Raw genomic sequence first — 20,383 nt, 5'->3', positions numbered from 1 at the left:
TGTTTTGTTATTTCCAAATACCAATTTTGGTAGCAGTGGTCATGATTTTATTTAATAATCATAAAGCTAATTTGAGAAAATTGTTTGCTTTGTTTTATCAGCATATTTTAGTTGCCAACGTCGATGTAAAAATTCCAGAAGCATTACGAAGAGGGCACCAAGGGACCCTGAAAATGAAGAATAGGGAAAACAATTACATCAGTGTAAACATAAATGAAATTGAAATGATAAAAGTTATTAATATAAGTGAAATGCTTTAGTGCCTTAGATTTAATATACAAATAACATGAAGTGCAATTGAAATTGTCGAGGGGAATGTAATGTGAAAATGATGTCACGTCATGGAAGGTGTGAATCAAGAACTTTTTGTCACTGATATCAACATGGGATGGTAGTGTATAACGTTGGGATAGTAGTGTATAACGTTACTCACTACAAAGGTAGACTGGGATTTTATCAAAAAACTAAATGAAAGTTACAAAACGTTATTTCACAGTGATACGATTTTTATATCTCGTTCAGCCGAGTATAGGCCTCCATACCTGGCAGCGATATACAATCGCTGTTAAACCAATGGTGAACAATAGATATTTAAGAAAGTTTTTAAGTCAAAGTATAGATGCATTTTTTTTTTTTTTTTTGGAATTGTTTTGCCAATTATTTAGGTGCAATTATTTCATTCAAAGACAATCCAAGAGTTAAAACAATATATTAGTGTTCAAGTTTGTCGTGTTTAAACATTGAATTATGTCCTCATGTTTATCAACCTTGCTCGAAACAACATTCAAGTTTCACGATATTTTATGTTTTTAATTATGTATTTGATATATTGTTCAGACAAGTACATTTTCCATACTTGACTGGGGTATATAAACGACGTGATTTAAGAGAAACCATTTTTTTGGACATATCAAAACAATATGGTTGCAGCCAGCAGACATTTTAGGAAGACTTTTGGACAGAGATGCCTATTTTGCAATTGGTTACTTTGCCAAGTACTTAGAAGTATTTATTTGATCCAAATACAACAGATTTTTAATCACATGAACAATTTATTAGTCTTCAATCGTTGAACATTCTCTCAACGCTCATACATTTCAACTTTGTTTGGATTGACATAGACTTTCAGCAGAAGTAAGCCGGAGGTTATTTGAGCTATTTTATTCGAATTTTCCTACCGAACAGGCTATTATTTGACATATCGACCTCTCATTCTATCCGAAAAAACAAGGATCCACAATTTGGCGGATAAGTTTGTTTTTGGGTCCTCTCCCATATAAGTGTTGTTTGTTCTGCTTGTAATATCTCCAAAGTGACCCCATAAAGTGGATACAGTCAATTTTATTTGGCGTCCATTTTTTTTACATTTGCTATAATAACTTGCTTTGTGTCTATGTATAGAAAATGAGCTATATCGCACCACTTATTCTATAGCGCCAATTATCTCCTGATATTCTGTACTTTATCCATTTAAGCTACGATTTCTAATTGTTTTGTTAGAATTTTAATTTTTAGAGATCGTAATGGGTTCTCCCTACTAGGTGCAGGATATTGTTTAGATAGAATGTATAACGATGCCTTCTTGAATAGGTATTATGGACACATTAAGTATAGGAATTGTCTAAAATTCGGCACTTAAAGATCGTAGTAGATTATATTTTCTATAGGTAAGCATGGTCTCCATATTGGGCTACGTTTTTCTAAAGTTCCTATATAATGGTACCTATAGATATTTAATTTTGTCGACGAAGGTTTTCAAATGTAGTATTTGATGTTCGCAATATATACAAACTGTAGTACCTGACAACTGTCTACATAGGTCCTCGTTTTTCAATATTCTGATATTAGCTACACTTCCCAACGGTATTGTTGCAAATCTGGTATTTATAGTTTATAATGTGGTCGATCTCATATGGTATCCCTCATATGGAACTCGTTTGCCTATAAACCCCACATTATGGTACCTTGGGATATTCCATATTTTGACAATTTCAGCCACTTTCTTTACTTATTATTTTCATTTTTAGTTCGTTTTTTTACGTATGGTGGCACACTTTTTAAAAGCCCACATATATCGGTACCTATCGATATTTTAAGTTTTCCACGGTATTGTTTCAAAATTTGTATCTGTAACTCACAACAGATAACTACACCCACAGTAGGCAGATTCACGGTATGGTATAACACTAATATAATGGTACCGCCTACATTATGATATTATGAAACATTCTCCGACCGATACTGAAACTTACAGCTTAAAATGGAACTCCTTCGAATATTAAGTGTCGATACTTTTATTTTTAAAGGTTTTTTTTTTTCATTAGGGATGGAATTAAAAGTTCTGCTGTTTTTTACTACATTTGTTATACCCCACGCCAAGCTGTGATACAGGGTATAATTTTTTTGTGCATTTGATTGTAACATGAAAGAGAAGGAAACGAAATAAACCAATTCATCCGTCTGTCCATGTATTTTGTAAACAGGTGGCATTTATTGTTCTATTGAGATGAAATTTTCCACAAATCATTTGCTTGGCCCAAGGACGAAACCTATTGAAATTGGTGAGAATCGATCCAAATTTAGATATAGTTCCCATTTCTCCGTCCGATTTCAATTTTCAAATGAAATGTTTTTCAACCGAATTCAGTCTAGCTGCAAGTACTGCAAATTTGTTTGGAAAATATGACTTTTTAACTGAGGACAAATTTAAGATATGAGAATAGTTTGTTGCATCTTATTTTGAATAATTTTGACAGAAAGCGGGCATGTTCACTAAATATCATCTATAGTCTTTCATATATAGTCTTTCTCTACTGATTTCGTAGCATGTTTTGTATGGAAAATGATCAATTTAGATCCAAAATTATCGCATTTTTCAAATATTTAATTCCCAAAATAAAATAAAAAAATAAATAAATATTGTTTCTACAATTACAACGGTTATATTTTGGAATTTAGAAACCATAATATAATATAATATAAACATAGAACTCAGTCTCGAAACAACCATACATTTTAGTTTGAAAATAAAAATATGAATTCAATTAAAATCTTAAATCACGTACAAGCTACGAAAAATAAAGGATAAAAGATGTACTAAAAAATGTAACGTTTCCATATATGGCTAAAATTAGAAGAAAAAAATATTAAGGAAAACCCATGGTAAAATTAGGAAGGTAAAGTCATTTCAAATAAGCATACCCATCTCAGCATTTACTTAAATTAACCTTGTCAAATTTTAGTGCAAATGGATAATTTTGAAAAAAATTGTAAATATATGATTGCATGACTTTACCTTCTTAAAATTACCATAGAAAAATCGAACTGGAGAACCCAAAGTAGTCCATATTTATCATATCGTAATAAATTGTATCGTATGTAATCGCTTAATTAAGGTGTTTAAGAAAAAAAAAGAGGAACAGTTGGTCTGACCCATGGCAGAAGAATATAGGTAGACGCATCGACACGTAAAATTATTCAAATTTGTTAAAAATGTTGAAAAACACATATTATAATAACCTTCGACTGCCGTTGTATAAAAAACTTATAAAAATCTACTTATATTTGAAAAAACATTCAAAAATGTTGACGTTACAATGTTCCCAAGCGTTGATGCATCTACTTGTATTCTTCTGCCATTGTCTGACCTAAGTCTATTATAAATATTAACGTGCCAATGTTCCAATTTTATATGGCATACAGCTCCGAAATCATTTTTTATATATATTTTACATAGTAAAGTGATTTTTTGGGTCAACTCCCCGAAATCCAATACTCTCTTCAAGAGCAATTTTGCTCTTAATCAGACACACAGGGTCTAAAAACGTTGTTTCGATAAGGCATATTTTGGTCGCATCAAATAATAAATTCCATCTGTATGTAAAAAGCTGAGGGTATAAAAGTGATAAAACAGACTTTCTTTCGAATTGGAAATGATTGCTTTAAGAAAACACGTCATAATTTTTTTTAAATATATTAGTAAATTTACCTAAAAGTAAAACCAAAAAACATCCTTGCATATCATCCAAATTGACTTTATGGTTTGTTATTTGACGCATTACACCACGTCCATTACACTTGTCCATTGATGGCAAATTCGTTTGATGCCATCTCTCGATGAAACCCATTTGATTAAGTCGTGTAATTTGTTCGTTCAACAATATCAGATACGGGCTATTGCTGGGCATTAGCATTGATATTTGTTCATCGAGGAAATTCTCTTTACCCAGAGCAAATTTAAACTCTTTGTCCTTTTCGAAATGTTTCTGTATGATCAATTGAAGGTTTATGCGCCAGTCAATGTTGACACGTTCGCCACGCTTAACAGCTTCAATATTCTCTTCTCGTAGATTGTTGTAAATTGTTGCTTTTTCCAAATATTTCGTAAATTCATTTCGTGTTGATGTCTGCAAAAAGAGGAAATCAAAATAATTAAAAAATGTTTTTTTTTAATATATAAAAAAATATATTTAAAATAATGTAAATACTTTTTTGCCAGCCGACAAGCAATTTCCGTTAAATTTTACGTATTACTTGATTCATATCACCATAACGCCGTCAAAAGTATGTTAGCTAACGCCTTGGGGTTTTTATTCCCTCCCATGAGAGACATTTTGACAATTATTGTCAACACACAGAATTGATACTGAATGTTCGAATGTGAATTGTCAGTTTTCCGACAGAATTGCCATTTCGAATACCGTTAATTACCGAATTATACAAATTGCAAGTGCAGAAAATTTTTCCACAAATAAATTCATTTGTAAAACTTTAAACATATGTGCTGTGTTAAACTTAATTATTTTTATATGAATTGAATTGCGTTGAGAAACTGCTTTAAAGTAATATATTTTGTGATAAGTCCGTCAATATAATCGAAAGTTTTCGTGTGTTTGATTGATTCAATTTGTGATTTCATAAAGGAACATGTTTGTGTATGCTTTTCATGGTATCATGATGTTTTTTAACATATAACGAGCGCAATTCGTAAAGAATGTTATGATTTGGACACGTGAAGATTAAGTAACTGAGTCCTCTTGAGTCCATTCCGAAGATGTGCCCATCCTTGCAAGATATTTAGTTCAGGTGAGTATTAAACTTATTCAAAAATATGTTGGTTATTTTAATTTTACATTTAAATCGGATAGCAATAAGACATGTGGTATATTTTCTACTTAAAGAATGCTTAAGGAAGTTTCTTCATCGATATGGTTATCTACCCCAACGCCTACTACAAGGACCCATACATACCCCTTTTTATGAGAAATTTTACCTTAAGGGGTTACATGAAAGCTGTGTTGTCGTTGACACCGATGGAAGAAATCCCAAGGGGTTCAATCATAAGACCTTGGACAAAGGAATGGACAAAATTTTTGTTATTCTTTGGACCACAGCAGATATACTTTTCCAAGACCTCGAAAATGTTCTCCAATTTTTGTATATTGTTTAATACATCACGAACCTTCTAAAAATAACTCCCAAATAAGTGCACACCTAAACAAATGGTTAAAAGCTAATGGTATACATCTAACGGAACACCGACTTGGACTATCTAGCTGGTTCAATTTCAGTTTAGTTTAAGGTTCTCATAGGTGATACATATTAAAAATATGTACTTCGGTTGTACTTTTTGCATTTAGTAGACAGAACTATTTCGATAGTTTCATCATAGGAATAATCCCAGTAGATTGCTTACTAAATTTGTGAATTGAAAAAGATGTAAATTCAGATGATACTGTTATTTGGGGAGATCATTCAAATGTGAACCATTGTGCCGATTTCTACTCAGGGATCTAAAATTTAATTTTTTTTATTTCTTTTGGAAATCAATCATCAAAAGAAAAGGGGGCTTTCTACAAAGGAGATTGATTAAATTTTAAGTTAAATTTGGTAGTAAAAATTTTGGATATTGTTTTTAAGGATGCAAAAGGTGTTAAGTACAACAAATATTATAAATATTTCCAGCCAAAATAATAAAAATAAAAATTATTCTTGTGTAAAAAACTGTGTAATTAAATTATAACGATTATTCACACCACCCTAAAAGTATGCTTTAAATGTGTCACATATGGTTTAGAAGTACTGCATTACCGACATATGTTTTAACTCTGGATAATGCAGTAATTAAATGGTGAAGGCAGTGTTTAATGGTAACAAGTCTACATTTGAATTAAAACATTTCATCTTGACGGAGCAGACTCTACTTCATTTTAATGGATTAGACTCCAATGCTCACCACTTTCTTTACAGCATAGATACACAGCCTAGAGGTGAGTCTCAGATCGTTTTTATTTTAAAATACTAAATCAGAATATGTTATAAGAAAAATTAAGGGCGAGCTTTCTAAACATGTATAAATTGTGACCTCTTCCGTTGACAGAAGACCTCTCTTGTGGATAGAAGAGCTCTTCTGTGGACAGAAGATCTCCCCCGTTGACAGAAGACCTCTTCTGTGGACAGAAGACCACTTCTGTGGACAGAAGACCTCTTCTGTGGACAGAAGACATCTTCTGTGAACAGAAGACCTCTTTTGTGGACATATGATGAGATGTTAAATGAGCTTTTCTGTTTAACTTAGAAAATTGTTTTCTAGTCATGAGGCATCTCTATTGTCAGAATACCTTTTCTTTCCTCTGTATTCAAAACCTTTTCTCTGGATAAAAACATTTTTGTGGACATGCTTTTTCAAAGCTTATAAAGTTAAAGTCTCATCTAGGCAAAAGCCAATGTCGTGTGATGCGAAAAAACATCGAATTTAGTTACATATAATCTTGAAACAATGCAAACGTACCGCTGCATATTTCTCAAAATATGTTCCATTTCGTAAACCAAACTGTTCGTATTCCTTGTGATTGTAAAGTTGAAAGAAATAATCCAGGCCTGGTTGGAATTTTGGAAATGTCAGGAACGCTACCAAATTTCCGCAATATGTGGTGACAATAACAATTACCACAATCCACCAAAAACCAATTACCAAACGTCCACTATCCGCCTGGGGTAAATACATGCCACCTAAACGTTTGAAAACAAATAATTTTTTTCAAAGAAAAAAATCTCTCTGCTTGATCGCAAACTCACCCTGTTGCAAGAGGGCACCATAAATATACCAGAAACAGTTTTTAATCGTTGCAAACCCTTTGACTTTCAAATGCTCAACTGGTACAAAACGATTTATGATGAAGAGTACCGGCGAAGTGATGACTATTACGCCCACCAATGAGGCCCATGTCTGCAAGAATTAAAATTTATGAATTAAAAAGGAGGTTTTCTTAATTTTTAAACGCACTCGCCTCTAACGTGAATGGCGCGGTGAATAAATATATACGGCTAACTTCGTCAGGCCTTCTTGAGATGAACGAGTATTTTTGTATGCTTATGGGTATGGTATAATTGAAAGGCTTCTTGTCCGGATCATCGACTGTTGCCGCTAAAGCTGCTATGAAAAACTTTTCAAAAATACGGAAAATTTTTTTCAAAACAAGTTAAAAACAAATAAAAAACATTAAGTTCGGCCAGGCCAAACTTTTAATACCCTCCACCTTAGGGTAAAAGAAACATTAGAGAAATGTGGCAAAAACTATTAAATTACCGAATATCGGGAGGTACCGTTATATGGGGGCTATACCAAAACGTGGACCTTTAATTACAATGTTTCGCCACCGGAGCTGGAACCCATTATGACCCACAAATACCAATTTTTAGACAAATCCGTGAAAAAATGTGGCAAAAAAAAACTAAAATACCGAATATCGGGAGGTACCTTTATATGGGGGCTATACCACAACGTGGACCTATACATGCAATGTTTTGCCACACGCTCAGGGACCCGTTATGTCCTACAAATACCAATCTCCAGACAAATCCATGAAAAAATGTGGCATAAATCATCAAAATACCGAATATCGGGAGGTACCGTTATATGGGGACTATACCAGAACGTGGACCGATATATCTCATTTTCAATACCAACCATCCTAGACACAATGCAAATAGTTCTGCTAAATTTTGGCGCTCTACGTCAAATAATGTGGGCTGTATCGTGATTTCAACAGACAGACAGACAGACAGACTCTATAGAGTGTGTTCTGAAAGAATGGACCAATATTGTACATTTCGTAGACCTTGGGTAAAAAAAATATTGGGGTATGTTAAATTTGAAGACAATCGGACTATTACATCACATTTTATAAGAGTTGTAATTATTCAAAATGTTCGCCTCTTGTGGGGGAGGTACTTGATGGAGTGGACCGACATACTCCATTTTCACACCTGATCTAGCACTGATGCAAATATTAGGATTTGTAAGGTTGGAGCAAAATCGGTACCAGAAGCAGAGGACGGATATATTCCATCTTAATACCAGACCTTGGGTTAATACAAATATTGGGATGTGTGAAATTTGAACACAATCGGACTCTTACATCACAAGAGTAGTTATTATTCAAAAATTTTACCCTTTGTGGGGGATGTACTTGATGGAGTGGACCGACATTGGATTATCGTTTCTCTTTCTGTGCAGAAAATAAATTTTTTGAAATTTTGGGGGAGGTACCAGAAGGAGTGTACCGATATTGCCCATCTCAAATCTCATCTTAGTTTGACCAAAATATTACAATATATCAAGTTTGGACCAAATCGGATACTCCCTTCGAGAGTTATCGTGCGCACCAGCCAGCCAGAGAGACGGCTCCAAATGTCCTGAAACGGAGGGTATCGGTAGAGGGTATAATTAGCCATATGGCTGAGGGTATAATTAATATGTATTTTTCACATTAATTTTACACGTTTACTAACCTTATTAGCTTGTAACATTTCTGCAACTTGATAGGGTATAATGTACGTTAAAGAACCCAATAGTTGATCCTGAAAAAATAAAAAATAAAAAAAAAATAATAATAATAAATAATAACTTTATACGTCGAATGATATGTACGTAGTATATTTTTTACATACCGTGTCATTTAGATTTACCATATCCTCATTGGCATCGAGCGATGAAGCATCATGCAGAATGTAACTAAAATTAAGCATACGTGATAACTCCTTAAGTATTTCCATAACAATTCCCGAATGTTGGATAATTTCACCCCGTTGGTCTTTTTTCAAAATTTGCCATGGTGGTCGCTAATTGAAATTGGAAGAAATTTTATTGGAATCACACAGCGTTTGAGAATGCCTTTTACTCACATGCATTGTTATAATATCCAGTGTTATATTTCGAAAATTATGTTTGACGTGTGGAAATGCCAGTTCATGTGTCACAAATCCCAGCACTGAAGTCCAATAACCAATATTGACGAATTCAAAGTATTTATTACGATTTTCCGAAAGACCTCGAAAAATTAAAATAATAATATGTAGTATAGTATATACATGGAGTATTTTTGGGATTTCGTTGCCCTTTTTTACACCTTTTGTTTTTTTGTGAGTTATAATAAAAAATTCGATACAAATTTTCTATTATATTATTATATCAATTTATATTTTTATATATAAATTTATATTTATCTAACAAAGACACAGGCTACATGAATTTTACTCAGGAAATTTAAGGTATTACAATATACGTTCATAACAAAAAGGAGCAGAAATTATATATTGATGTAAAAATCTTATAAAAAAACAAGTAAAAAATCAGCTATGTTTGACCGGTCCGAACGAACTAGAAATATGAAATTTGAAACAATTCAGTAAAAAATGTCGGTAAAATTACCAAAATACTTAAAATTGGGGATATACGAAAACGTGAATCGACATGGCCCATTTCCGAACTTGGTCTACAGGGCAAAGTGAGTCTACCATGAGTATTTCGAAGAGTTACAAACAGAATGACAAAGTTAATATACCCTCCACATAATGGTTTAGTTTAACACAGACCTACAGACCTACCTCGCATGAGGTAGTCTCTAGCGACCCTTACATGGAATGTATGGGGGTAGCAATCAAGTGTGGAACTAGTAACAGTTTGATACTTCGAGTAGGGAATTTCAATGTCTACCACGAGTTGTGGTATTCCGTCCTGGATAATGACTGCTTTACATTTTGCACGGTAAACGAGGATGCCACCAAACGAATGAGAGAAACACCGCATCATAACCATTGAACACTGCATTTTCCTTAACGATGGGAAAGTTCACTCGTCAGAATTCAGAGAATTCACCAAACTTCGCTTCAGAGAACTGCTCAAACCTTCTAATGTTGGGGTAGCAGAAAGTATTTTCCGGGACATCGTCAAAGCTGCAGCCGCTCGCTATACACCTGCTGCTCGAATACCCGAAATAAGACATAATTTTTCAGCAGATGCAGCGGGGCTATGCGAATGAGTGAGAATTGGCAGTGGAGGTCAACAGGTTGGTGCAGGAGCACAAGTGAAAAAAGTGGCTAGCAAGATTGGAACCGATACAAGTAAACTGTGGGTAACAGGTAAGTCACTCACGAACCCGAGGAAAGGAGTCGCATTTAACGACCTAACTGTGGCTGATCCGAAGATGTGCGCTGTAATTTTAATCGAGCACCCCGGGAGTGATGTTGCGAAGCGAAGAGTACTACGTCGTATAAGATCTCTTCTCTCTAAGTTTACGATGGGTGATGTTTCGAATGCAATCCGGCACGCTAAGTCATCCAAAGCCTTGTACCAATATCGAAAATTCCAAAGTCATAAGTTATTTCGTTTTTTGATTACACATTGCTAAATTTGAAAAATGTTTCACTTATTCGCAAGAAGGAAAACATAAGTTTTCGGTTTTTTGAAGTTTAATATTTCAGATTTTTTTCTCATCTGAAGTGATAATTTTAAAATGGAAACATCGACTACCGGTAGTTATCAGTGTTTTAGAATAAACAAGTTTTAAAACATTGCTGTGAAAATATTTTAAAAATTAATTCAAAATATGTCTGTATTTTTCCATATCCGAAAAGTACATCCAGTTAAACAAAATAATATCGAGAAGTTCCTTTAATATTTTTTGTATCCTTAGCCGATTTTGTTTTATTTAAAAAAAAAATGGTGAAGATAGTCAACTGATTTTGTGATGAATACACTTTGATCTTTGATTGTTTTTCTTTTTTAAAAAGATTTCTCTTCTCCTCTTCTCTTTCGGAAGGTATCGTTATATGGGGACTATACCAAAACGTGGACGGATATATCATTTTCAATACCAACCATCCTGGACACAATACAAATTATTCTGCTAAATTTTGACGCTCTACGTCAAATAATTTGGGCTGTATCGTGATTTCAACAGACAGACAGACGGACATACAGACAGCCGTTTTATATGGTCAATATATTATAGTAGACCTATCTTCACAGGGAGATATTCTGTCAGCCGGGAACTCAAAATGTCAAGTTACTCATGATTGAATATTAAATTCCGGTCGAAATCGTCAAAATACAAAAAAAAAAAAAAACAGTAAGGAAAGTCTTAAAGTCGGGCGGGGACGACTTTATGATAGCCTACACCACTTTGCTAATTTAGTAGAGCTCCGCATAACAATTAAAAGTTTTTATGGGAGAATTCAATCATACACGCTATGATTATAATTATAATTTAAAGTTCAAAGGAATAAATATGCCGAAGCATTTGTATCTTTTAAATTCGGACTTGTACTGCCCATTTGGTGCAAAATTAATTTGAAATCGGGTAAAAATATATATGGGAGCTATATCCAAATCTGAACCGATCTTGATAAAATTTGGCAAAGATATTTCTGAGCTGTATTTGATATAATTCCCTAAATATCGTTGTTACGGAGTGCATATTACGGCTGTGGGTAACAAATATAACAAATCGGATGAACAGTATATATGGGAGCTATAGCTATATCTGAACCGATCTTCGCCAAATTTGACATACTAGCTTCTACTAGCTTCGACTCAATTCGGTCGTAAGTGCCAAATCTCATCCCATTTGGGCAAATATTAGACGTTTGATGCACAATCAAAGGTAAATCGGACGAAGTTATAAATGGAAGCTATATCCAATTCTGAACCGATCTCGATAAAATGTAGCAAATTTATTTCTGAGCTGTATTTGATATATTTCCCCACATATTGTTATTACAGAGTGCATATTACGGCTGCGGAGGACAAAAATAACAAATCGGATGAACAATATATATGGGAGCTATAGCTATATCTGAACCGATTTCGATCAAATTTGGCATACTTATTTTCAGGTCCAATCAAAATTCCATACTATTCGGACTTATATTACACGTTTGGTGCACAATAAAAGGCAAATCGGACGAAGATATATATGGGAGCTATATCTAAATTTTGACCGATTATCGTCCTTGGGCCAAACAAATGATTTGTGCAGATTTTCATCTGGATAGGGCAATAAATGCGAACTGCACATTGTTTACAAAAATACATGGGCATTCGGACGGACGGACATGCATAAATCGACTCAGAATGTGATTCTATGCAGATCATCAAAAGGAACTATGGGTCTATCTCGTTTCCTTTTGCCTGTTACAAACAAATGCACAAAGACATAATACCCTGACCACCTTGTGGTGTAGGGTATAAAAAAGAGATAAAGATATGTAATATGGGGCCTATACCAAATACAGGAACATACTTGAAAAGTTTTAGCGTGAAGAGATTGGACCTACTCAGAACTCTAAATGTCAAGTTACACATGATTTGGTTCAAAATTGTGGTCAAAACGTTCAAAATACCGAAAATCAGGAAATGACTCTATATGGTCATACCGATATGGATCGATATGTCTTATGTTTAACACCAAACATACGATAGGTAATATTAATGTCTGAACAAAATTTCAATGCGTTGATAGTCCTGCTTGAAGCTTTTGTAGTTTTAGTAGCAAAATCTATTGAGGCTTTACTGCTCGCCAGCATTAAAAGAAGTTGTCCACTTGCCAACCATCAACAGCATTACACCCGTTCGTGTGGGTGCATTTTATTTGCCATGTACTGGAATCAATGTGAAATAGATAGGTACATTTTGAATAAGTCTCCTTAAAAGGAATTTCCCGACCTATTATTTGTTGGCAAAACTAAACAAATCTAAATTTAAAATCAACTTTGGCTTAAAAACTACCTTGGCTTAAAAAGTCAGAATCGTTAATGATTTTAAGCCTATTAAACAAAATCGAAGCATAGATTTTTATACCCTCCACCTTGGAAAGGTGGTAACATCCTTAAATATTCGTCTTAGACCCCATAAAGTATATATATTCATAATCAGCATAAAATTCTAAGTCGATTTGACGATGTCCGTCTGTCTGTCTGTCTGTCTGTCTGTCCGTCTGTCTGTCTGTCTGTCTGTCTGTTGAAATCACGATACAGCCCACATTATTTGACGTAGAGCGCCAAAATTTAGCAGAGCTATTTGCATTGTGTCTAGGATGGTTGGTATTGAAAATGAGATATATCGGTCCACGTTCTGGTATAGTCACCATATAACGGTACCTCCCGATATTCGGTATTTTGATGATTTATGCCACATTTTTCACGGATTTGTCTGGAAATTGGTATTTGTAGGTCATAACGGGCCCCTGAGCGTGTGGCAAAACATTGCATGTATGTATTTGTATTTGTGGGTCCTAATGGGTCCTAGTTTGTGTAGCAAACATTGTAATTATAGGTCCACGTTTTGGTGTAGCCCTCAGATAACGGTACCTCCCGATATTCGGCATTTTAATGGTTTTTGCCACATTTCTTTTAATGTTTCTTTTACCTTAAGGTGGAGGGTATTAAAAGTTTGGACCGGCCAAACTCAATGTTTTTTAATTGTTTTTTTTTTTTGCTAAAGACAAAAATCGAAAAGCCGTCTTTGGGTTTCGTCTACATATGCATAATGCTCACATAAAACACATACAGGTATCACCAACCAATTATTTGTTTGTGTATTTTTTTGTCGAATCTCCATATCCATGCATCAAAAGTCATTGGGGACGCTCCCATTTCAATTTCATTCTTTAATATACATACCTCTTCGTGGTTTGTTGTGCTCCTGGGATTTACCCCACGACAGAGCTGTAGTTAGACGCCATTTGGAACAAGTTGAACATCGGCTGTGATTTTTCAAATATTCCTTCATAGTTTGTAAAATATCATCCTGTTTCTCCTTTTTCGTGTAACGCAATGCTTCCCATTCTTCATCAGATATTTCACCATAAATGGATTGTTCTTCTGCAATCAACTTTGAAATTGATAAGACAAATGCCATGGAAATTTCTTGCAGGGTGCAATTCAATGAAGTCTGCAAGAAAGCAAAATTAATTATTCATAAATTAAAAATAATAAAACAAAGCGATGACTACCTCACAACTGGGCAATGTTTCGTTGAGAACAAAAGCTATGTTGGCACCTTCTGCTAAATTTTGCGTCACAGCCATTGCGTCGAAATTTTCCGTATTTTCTTCCAAAACGAAAAACAACCATTGATTGTTAACATGATACATATCCATATTATCGGCCGTCTCTATTATGTCCTCATAGAATTTAGAGAACACAATAAATTGATTCGATTCTCGTGGGTGTCGTTGAAATGGCAAGAGAGCTTCCCGAATTGCTTGACGTTTCCGCTGAGAACGCAGACGTTCATTGATGCTATACAAATACAGAGAAATGGGTACAACATTATTCTTGGTACTCTCATGAACCACGGACTCGACCAATTTGGTATTTTCATTGACCAGATTTTCATCCATGATCACAACAGCAGTTTTCCATGGTAATATATTCTGCACCTTGGCATCCAATATCATTTGAGGAAATTCCTCACCACGCCCCACCAGTGGTATCTTATGAAGGAAAATATTTACATTCATTATTTTACTCATTTAATATTTTAATCCTTGTTTACCATTAATGCCTGGTCGAGCGGTAATCGAGGACAATCAGCATCTGTTATAGCTATTAGGAGTACTGAATTCGCTCTGGTGGATTTGAAAAATTTCATGGTATTCTCACAATCCATTACGGTCATAGCAGCTAAGAAATCTGTAAAAGAGAAATTTTAAAAACAATTATTGAATTGTTATTTGTAAGTACCAGCAGTAAAGTTGCCGGAGATTTTAGAAATTTATTTATAATTTAAGTTGGCAAAAAAAAAAAATAACATTTTTAATTTTCGTATGAGGATATCTGATTAATTAGGGTAGTAGATAAGGATATGGGTCTGAAATGTACACGAAACAGTACGATTTTCCAGAAGACCGTCTAGGCACCAATGGCACATGCAGGGTGAAATAACAATAACTGCAACAATGTCAAACGCTATATTTTTTACATTTTTTTTTAACTTTAGTGAATGAAAGCAAAAAATATCGGAAATAGCAAATCAAATTTTAGAATAAGTTTAGATTTGTTCGAATTGATCACCCTTGGCATGAATTATGGCCTTCAAATGACCAATGAAACCGTCACACGCTGCCCGAATGTTGCTCTGCTGTATTTTGGCCCATTCCCGGCGAAGCGCTTGCTTGAGGTGATCGCCACTTTGGTATTTTTTAGTGCCAACATTGCTTTCCAAAAAACTCCAGACACAATAGTCCGACGGAATGGTATTCAGAGATATTGGTGGCCATTGTGCGCTGGAAATGAAGCGAGGAACCTAATTTTGTAACCATTCTTGCTGAGTGCGATGGTGCTAAGTCCTGTTGAAATATCCATTGATCTTCCTGGGGCTGAAACCGTCAATGTGTTGGTTTGTAGTTGAGAAGAGATTTTAGAAATTTATGTCACAATTGTATGAACTTTTTTACCATTTTAACTTGGCAAAAAAATTCAGTTTTTAAATTTCGTATGAGGATCTCTGATTGATTAGGGTAGTAGATAAGGATATGAGTCTGAAATGTACACGAAACTGTACGATTTTCCAGAAGATCGTCTAGGCTCCAATGGCACATGCAGGGTGAAATAACAAAAACTGCAACAATGTCAAACGCCATATCTTTTACATTTTTTTTTATTTTTTTTGAATGAAAGCAAAAAATGTCGGAAATAGCAAATAAAATTTTAGAATTAGTTTAGATTTGTTCGAATTGGTCACCTTTGCCATAAATTATGGCTCTAAACGACCAATGAAACCGTCATATTTGACCCATTCCCGGCGAAGCGCTTGCTTGAGGTGATCGCCACTTTGGTATTTTTTAATGCCAACCTTGCTTTGCAAAATACTCCAGACACAATAGTCCAACGGATTGGTATCCGGAGATTTTGGTGGCCATTGTGCGCTGGAAATGAAGCGAGGAACCTCATTTTGTAACCATTCTTGCTGAGTGCGATGGTGCTGAATCCTGTTGAAATATCCAATGTCTGCGACCGAGATGTTTACGTGCCCAAGGCTTTAATACACCCTTCAGAATATTTTCGCGATAACATTCTGCATTTATTCTGATGCCACGGTCGATTCATACGAGCGGCGAGCGACCATCGGCAGTTGTGGCGGCCCACACCATCACCATGGCCGGCGCTTGAGTTCTGGTGGCCAACCGAAGGTGCATATTTTCAGCTGACCTCCTTTGGCAAGTAAACACGATAATTTTGTTTGTTTACAAACTGCTGAACAACAAATGTTTTCTCATCGGAGAAAACCAAATTCGGCAGTTCATCAATTACGGTCAAGCGAAGCAATTCTTTAGCTCTTTGAGTCTATTTCTTTCTGCTGCGGTGTAAGTTCTTGCACTTTTTGGAATTTCAATGGCTTTAACCCGAGCTAATTTTTATACCCTCCAGCATACTATGGAGGGTATATTAATTTTGTCATTCCGTTTGTAACTCCTCGAAATACTCATGTCAGACCCAACAAAGTAGTATATTCTTGATCAGCGTAAAATTCTAAGACGATTTAGCCATGTCCGTCTGTCTGTCTGTCTGTTGTAATCATGCTATCTTTCGAACAAATTGAGATAGAAGGCTAAAATTTTGTACACATGTATATTTTGCCAGTAGGCAGGTTATGTTCGTAAATGGGCCATGTAGGCCCAAGTTATCATATAGCCCCCATATAACGGTACCTCCCGAAATTCGGTATTTTGATGATTTTAGCGACATTATTCACCGGAATTGTTTCAAATTTGGTATTTGAAGTTCGAAATGGATACTACAGCCTAAGACAGAAAATTGTCTGTGCAGGTCCACGACTTCGTGTAGCCCCCATATAACGCTACCTCCCTATATTCGGTATTTTGATGATTTTAGCGAATTTGGTATTTTAGATTCGTAATGGATATTTAAGCATATGCCAAAAAATTGTCTGTGCAGGTCCACGTCTTCGTATAGCCCCCATATAACGGTACCTACCAAAATTCTGTATTTTGATGATTTTAGCGTCATTGTTTAACGGAATTGTTTCAAATTACGTATTTAGAGTTCGTAATGGAAACTACAGTCTGTGACATAAAATTGTCTATGTAGGTACAGGTCTGCGTATAGGCCCCATATATCACTACCTCCCTATATTCGGTTAGTACAATACCCATTTTTTGAGGTGTCGTATTTGACGTTCGTAATGGATGCTATAGCCTGAGACAGAAAATTATTTCGAATTTGAATATAGTAATGGCTTATGACAAACAAGGTCTATGTAGGTCCACGTCGTATAGACCCCAATATAACGGCTATATTCGGTATTTTTAAAATTGTAACAGAATTTTTTAAGGACTTTATTTTTTGAAAATTTCCAATTTCGTTCCAAATGGTGGAGGGTATTCAAAGTTCGGCCCGGCCGAACTTATTGCTTTTTAACTTGTTAAATATTGTTTAGGACTTTAAGAGCCATTAACGTGAATATTTAATAATATTCTTCTATAGGCGAGTTATTTACGTGAGTATTTTTAACAATGTATTTCCAGATACTGTCGGAGTTATTAACGAGAATATTTCCACAATGTTTTTCGAAGAACTTTCAAAGTCGTTAACGTAAGGCTTTAAAATTTTGCACAAGCACTGATGTTATTCCAAAGATATTTGACATTGAAAATATAAAATATTGCTCTACGTTTAAGAATATCCTCCATACTGGAGGTTTTGATCTCAATTTCCAGTAGCCTATACCTTATCTGTTGTGGATCCTATATAACGGTACCTTTTAATTTACGTTTTTTTTTTTGAGGTGTCGGTTTTCTATAGTCAGTTTTACTCCTAGGACTTTTTGGTATAGCCTAGATTTTTTGTTTATTTAAAAAGGTTTTGCCTCGCGAATTTCCAACTAAATCAACTGTAATATGTAATTTCCAAAAAATAAAATCCGTTAAAAATTCTGCTTATACGACGACGTGGGCCTGCATAGCCAACTTTTGTCATAAGTTATTACAAAACTTGAAGAAAAATCTGTTTATAATGTAGCTAAAATCATCAAAATACCGAATTAGGGGAGTGCCGTTATATGGGGGCTACACGAAGACGTGGACCTGCACAGGCAATTTTCTGGCATGGGCTGAAGTATCCATTACGAACTTCACATGCAAAATTTGAAACAATCCCGGTAAATAATGTCGCTAAAATCATCAAAATACCGAATATCGGGGGTACGGTATATGGGGGCTATACGAAGACGTGGACCTGCACAGATAATTTTCTGTCTTAGGCTGTAGTATCCATTACGAACTTCAAATACCAAATTTGAAACAATTCCGGTGAATAATGTCGCTAAAATCATCAAAATACCGAATAAAGGGGGGTACCGTTATATGGGGGATATACGAAGACGTGGACCTATATGGCCCATTTTCTGTTTTATGCTGCAGTATCAATTACGAACTTCAAATACCAAATATGAAACGATTTCGGTAAACAATGTCGCTAAAATCATCAAAATACCGAATATCGGGGGGTACCGTTATATGGGGGCTACACGAAGACGTGGACCTGCACAGATAATTTTCTGTCTTAGGCTGTAGTATCCATTACGAACTTCAAATACCAAATTTGAAACAATTCCGGTGAATAATGTCGCTAAAATCATCAAAATACCGAATATCGGGAGGTACCGTTATATGGGGGCTATATGATAACTTGGGCCTACATGGCCCATTTACGAACTTAACCTCCTACTGGCAAAATATACATGTGTGCAAAATTTTAGCCTTCTATCTCAATTTGTTCGATAGATAGCGTGATTACAACAGACAGACGGACAGACAGACAGACAGACGGACATGGCTAAATCGTCTTAGAATTTTACGCTGATCAAGAATATATATACTTTGTTGGGTCTGACATGAGTATTTCGAGGAGTTACAAACGGAATGACAAAATTAATATACCCTCCATAGTATGGTGGAGGGTATAAAAAGGGCTATTTTTAGATTGTCCTTCTTTCTCCCGAACAGTCACTCTTATAACATCGCCATAGGTTTTCAAACTTACCCTTTTTCAAACGAATACCACTCCATGAAAAATATTTCACATTTAGACCACCATTTTTGAGATTTTCACGTATCGTATCGCTCAGAATCTTTTGAAAATGCGATAATATATTGACATTTTGTTGTTGCATATAATCCTGGTCGACAACAACAGCCAGCGTGGCATTTGCACTGATGAACGAGGAATAATCATTGTATTCCTGGGCAAGGGACAGAGTTACACACACGAGATAACAACCGGCGAATATTCCGAATTTCATTGTAACGTCTTGAGAGGTTCGAATGCGACTGAATTGACTATCACAGCACTGAAATGGTGAAATATCGATGAAATCCTTGTTTTTGTTTTGTGTGTTGAATTTTCAATTTTGCGTGTGAAGAGTTCAAGGAAGGATATAATGAAAAATTCAACAACAACAACAACAACAACAACAACAAATGACATACATTGTTTTTATAGATTCATTGACCACAAATCCAAATCCAAATTGAAAGTGAAAGCCAGTCGTCACATCCATGAGAGTAGAAAATCCTAGGAAATAAAAAAATGCGATGTCTGCTTGCACGAAAAGTTAAGGAAGGGAAGGGGGACAACCACTACAAAATTTTGTCTGATTGACATATTGCGGTTAAAATTCGATATTGTGGTAGTTGTTGAAACGCTAATGGGATGCAGGTGTTGTTGTTTCGTTTTTGTCTCTGCGGTTTTTTGTATTATTTCCAACGCTTTTCGGTGACCATTGTCGCTGGCCGTTTATTGCCACATTCTAAACTAATTATATGGGGTTTTTTGATTCCTATCCGAAGTCACAAGTGTGAACATATAATAAAATTAGTTTTATTGGCCCGGCAGGTGACAATTGCCATGGTTTAGTTTTAAAATGTTTTGTGTTAACATACTGGACCTATGAAGATTAACTTAATCGATTTCGCAAAAGGAAACGATATGCAAACAATTGTGGTAATACAATTTAGAAAAGGATGTTTAATTTTAATAATCAATCAAAGAGAGTCGTCACTGGTTTAGCTTTTTTATC

At 35.1% G+C, this 20,383-nt stretch overlaps 1 protein-coding gene across 1 annotated transcript; it reads right to left on the bottom strand.

Moving 5' to 3' along the window:
• Window positions 1-29: 29 nt before the first annotated feature.
• LOC101892392 (ionotropic receptor 93a) lies at window positions 30-19,618 on the bottom strand. Its single transcript, XM_011294790.3, has 12 exons — window positions 19,348-19,618; window positions 14,840-14,976; window positions 14,295-14,777; window positions 13,963-14,233; window positions 9,187-9,332; window positions 8,953-9,123; window positions 8,794-8,862; window positions 7,290-7,445; window positions 7,078-7,228; window positions 6,791-7,011; window positions 3,989-4,406; window positions 30-167 (listed from the first exon to the last, which is right to left on the bottom strand). The coding sequence occupies exons 1-12, from the start codon at window positions 19,604-19,606 to the stop codon at window positions 67-69; spliced, it is 2,583 nt and encodes an 860-aa protein (XP_011293092.2). The 5' UTR covers window positions 19,607-19,618; the 3' UTR covers window positions 30-66.
• Between the last annotated feature and the right edge of the window lie 765 nt (window positions 19,619-20,383).

This window comes from Musca domestica, unplaced genomic scaffold (assembly GCF_030504385.1).
Source record: "Musca domestica strain aabys unplaced genomic scaffold, Musca_domestica.polishedcontigs.V.1.1 49, whole genome shotgun sequence".
NCBI lineage: Eukaryota > Metazoa > Arthropoda > Insecta > Diptera > Muscidae > Musca > Musca domestica.
The sequence above is the reverse complement of the archived record's forward strand: the minus strand, read 5'-3'. Positions and strand labels throughout refer to the sequence as shown.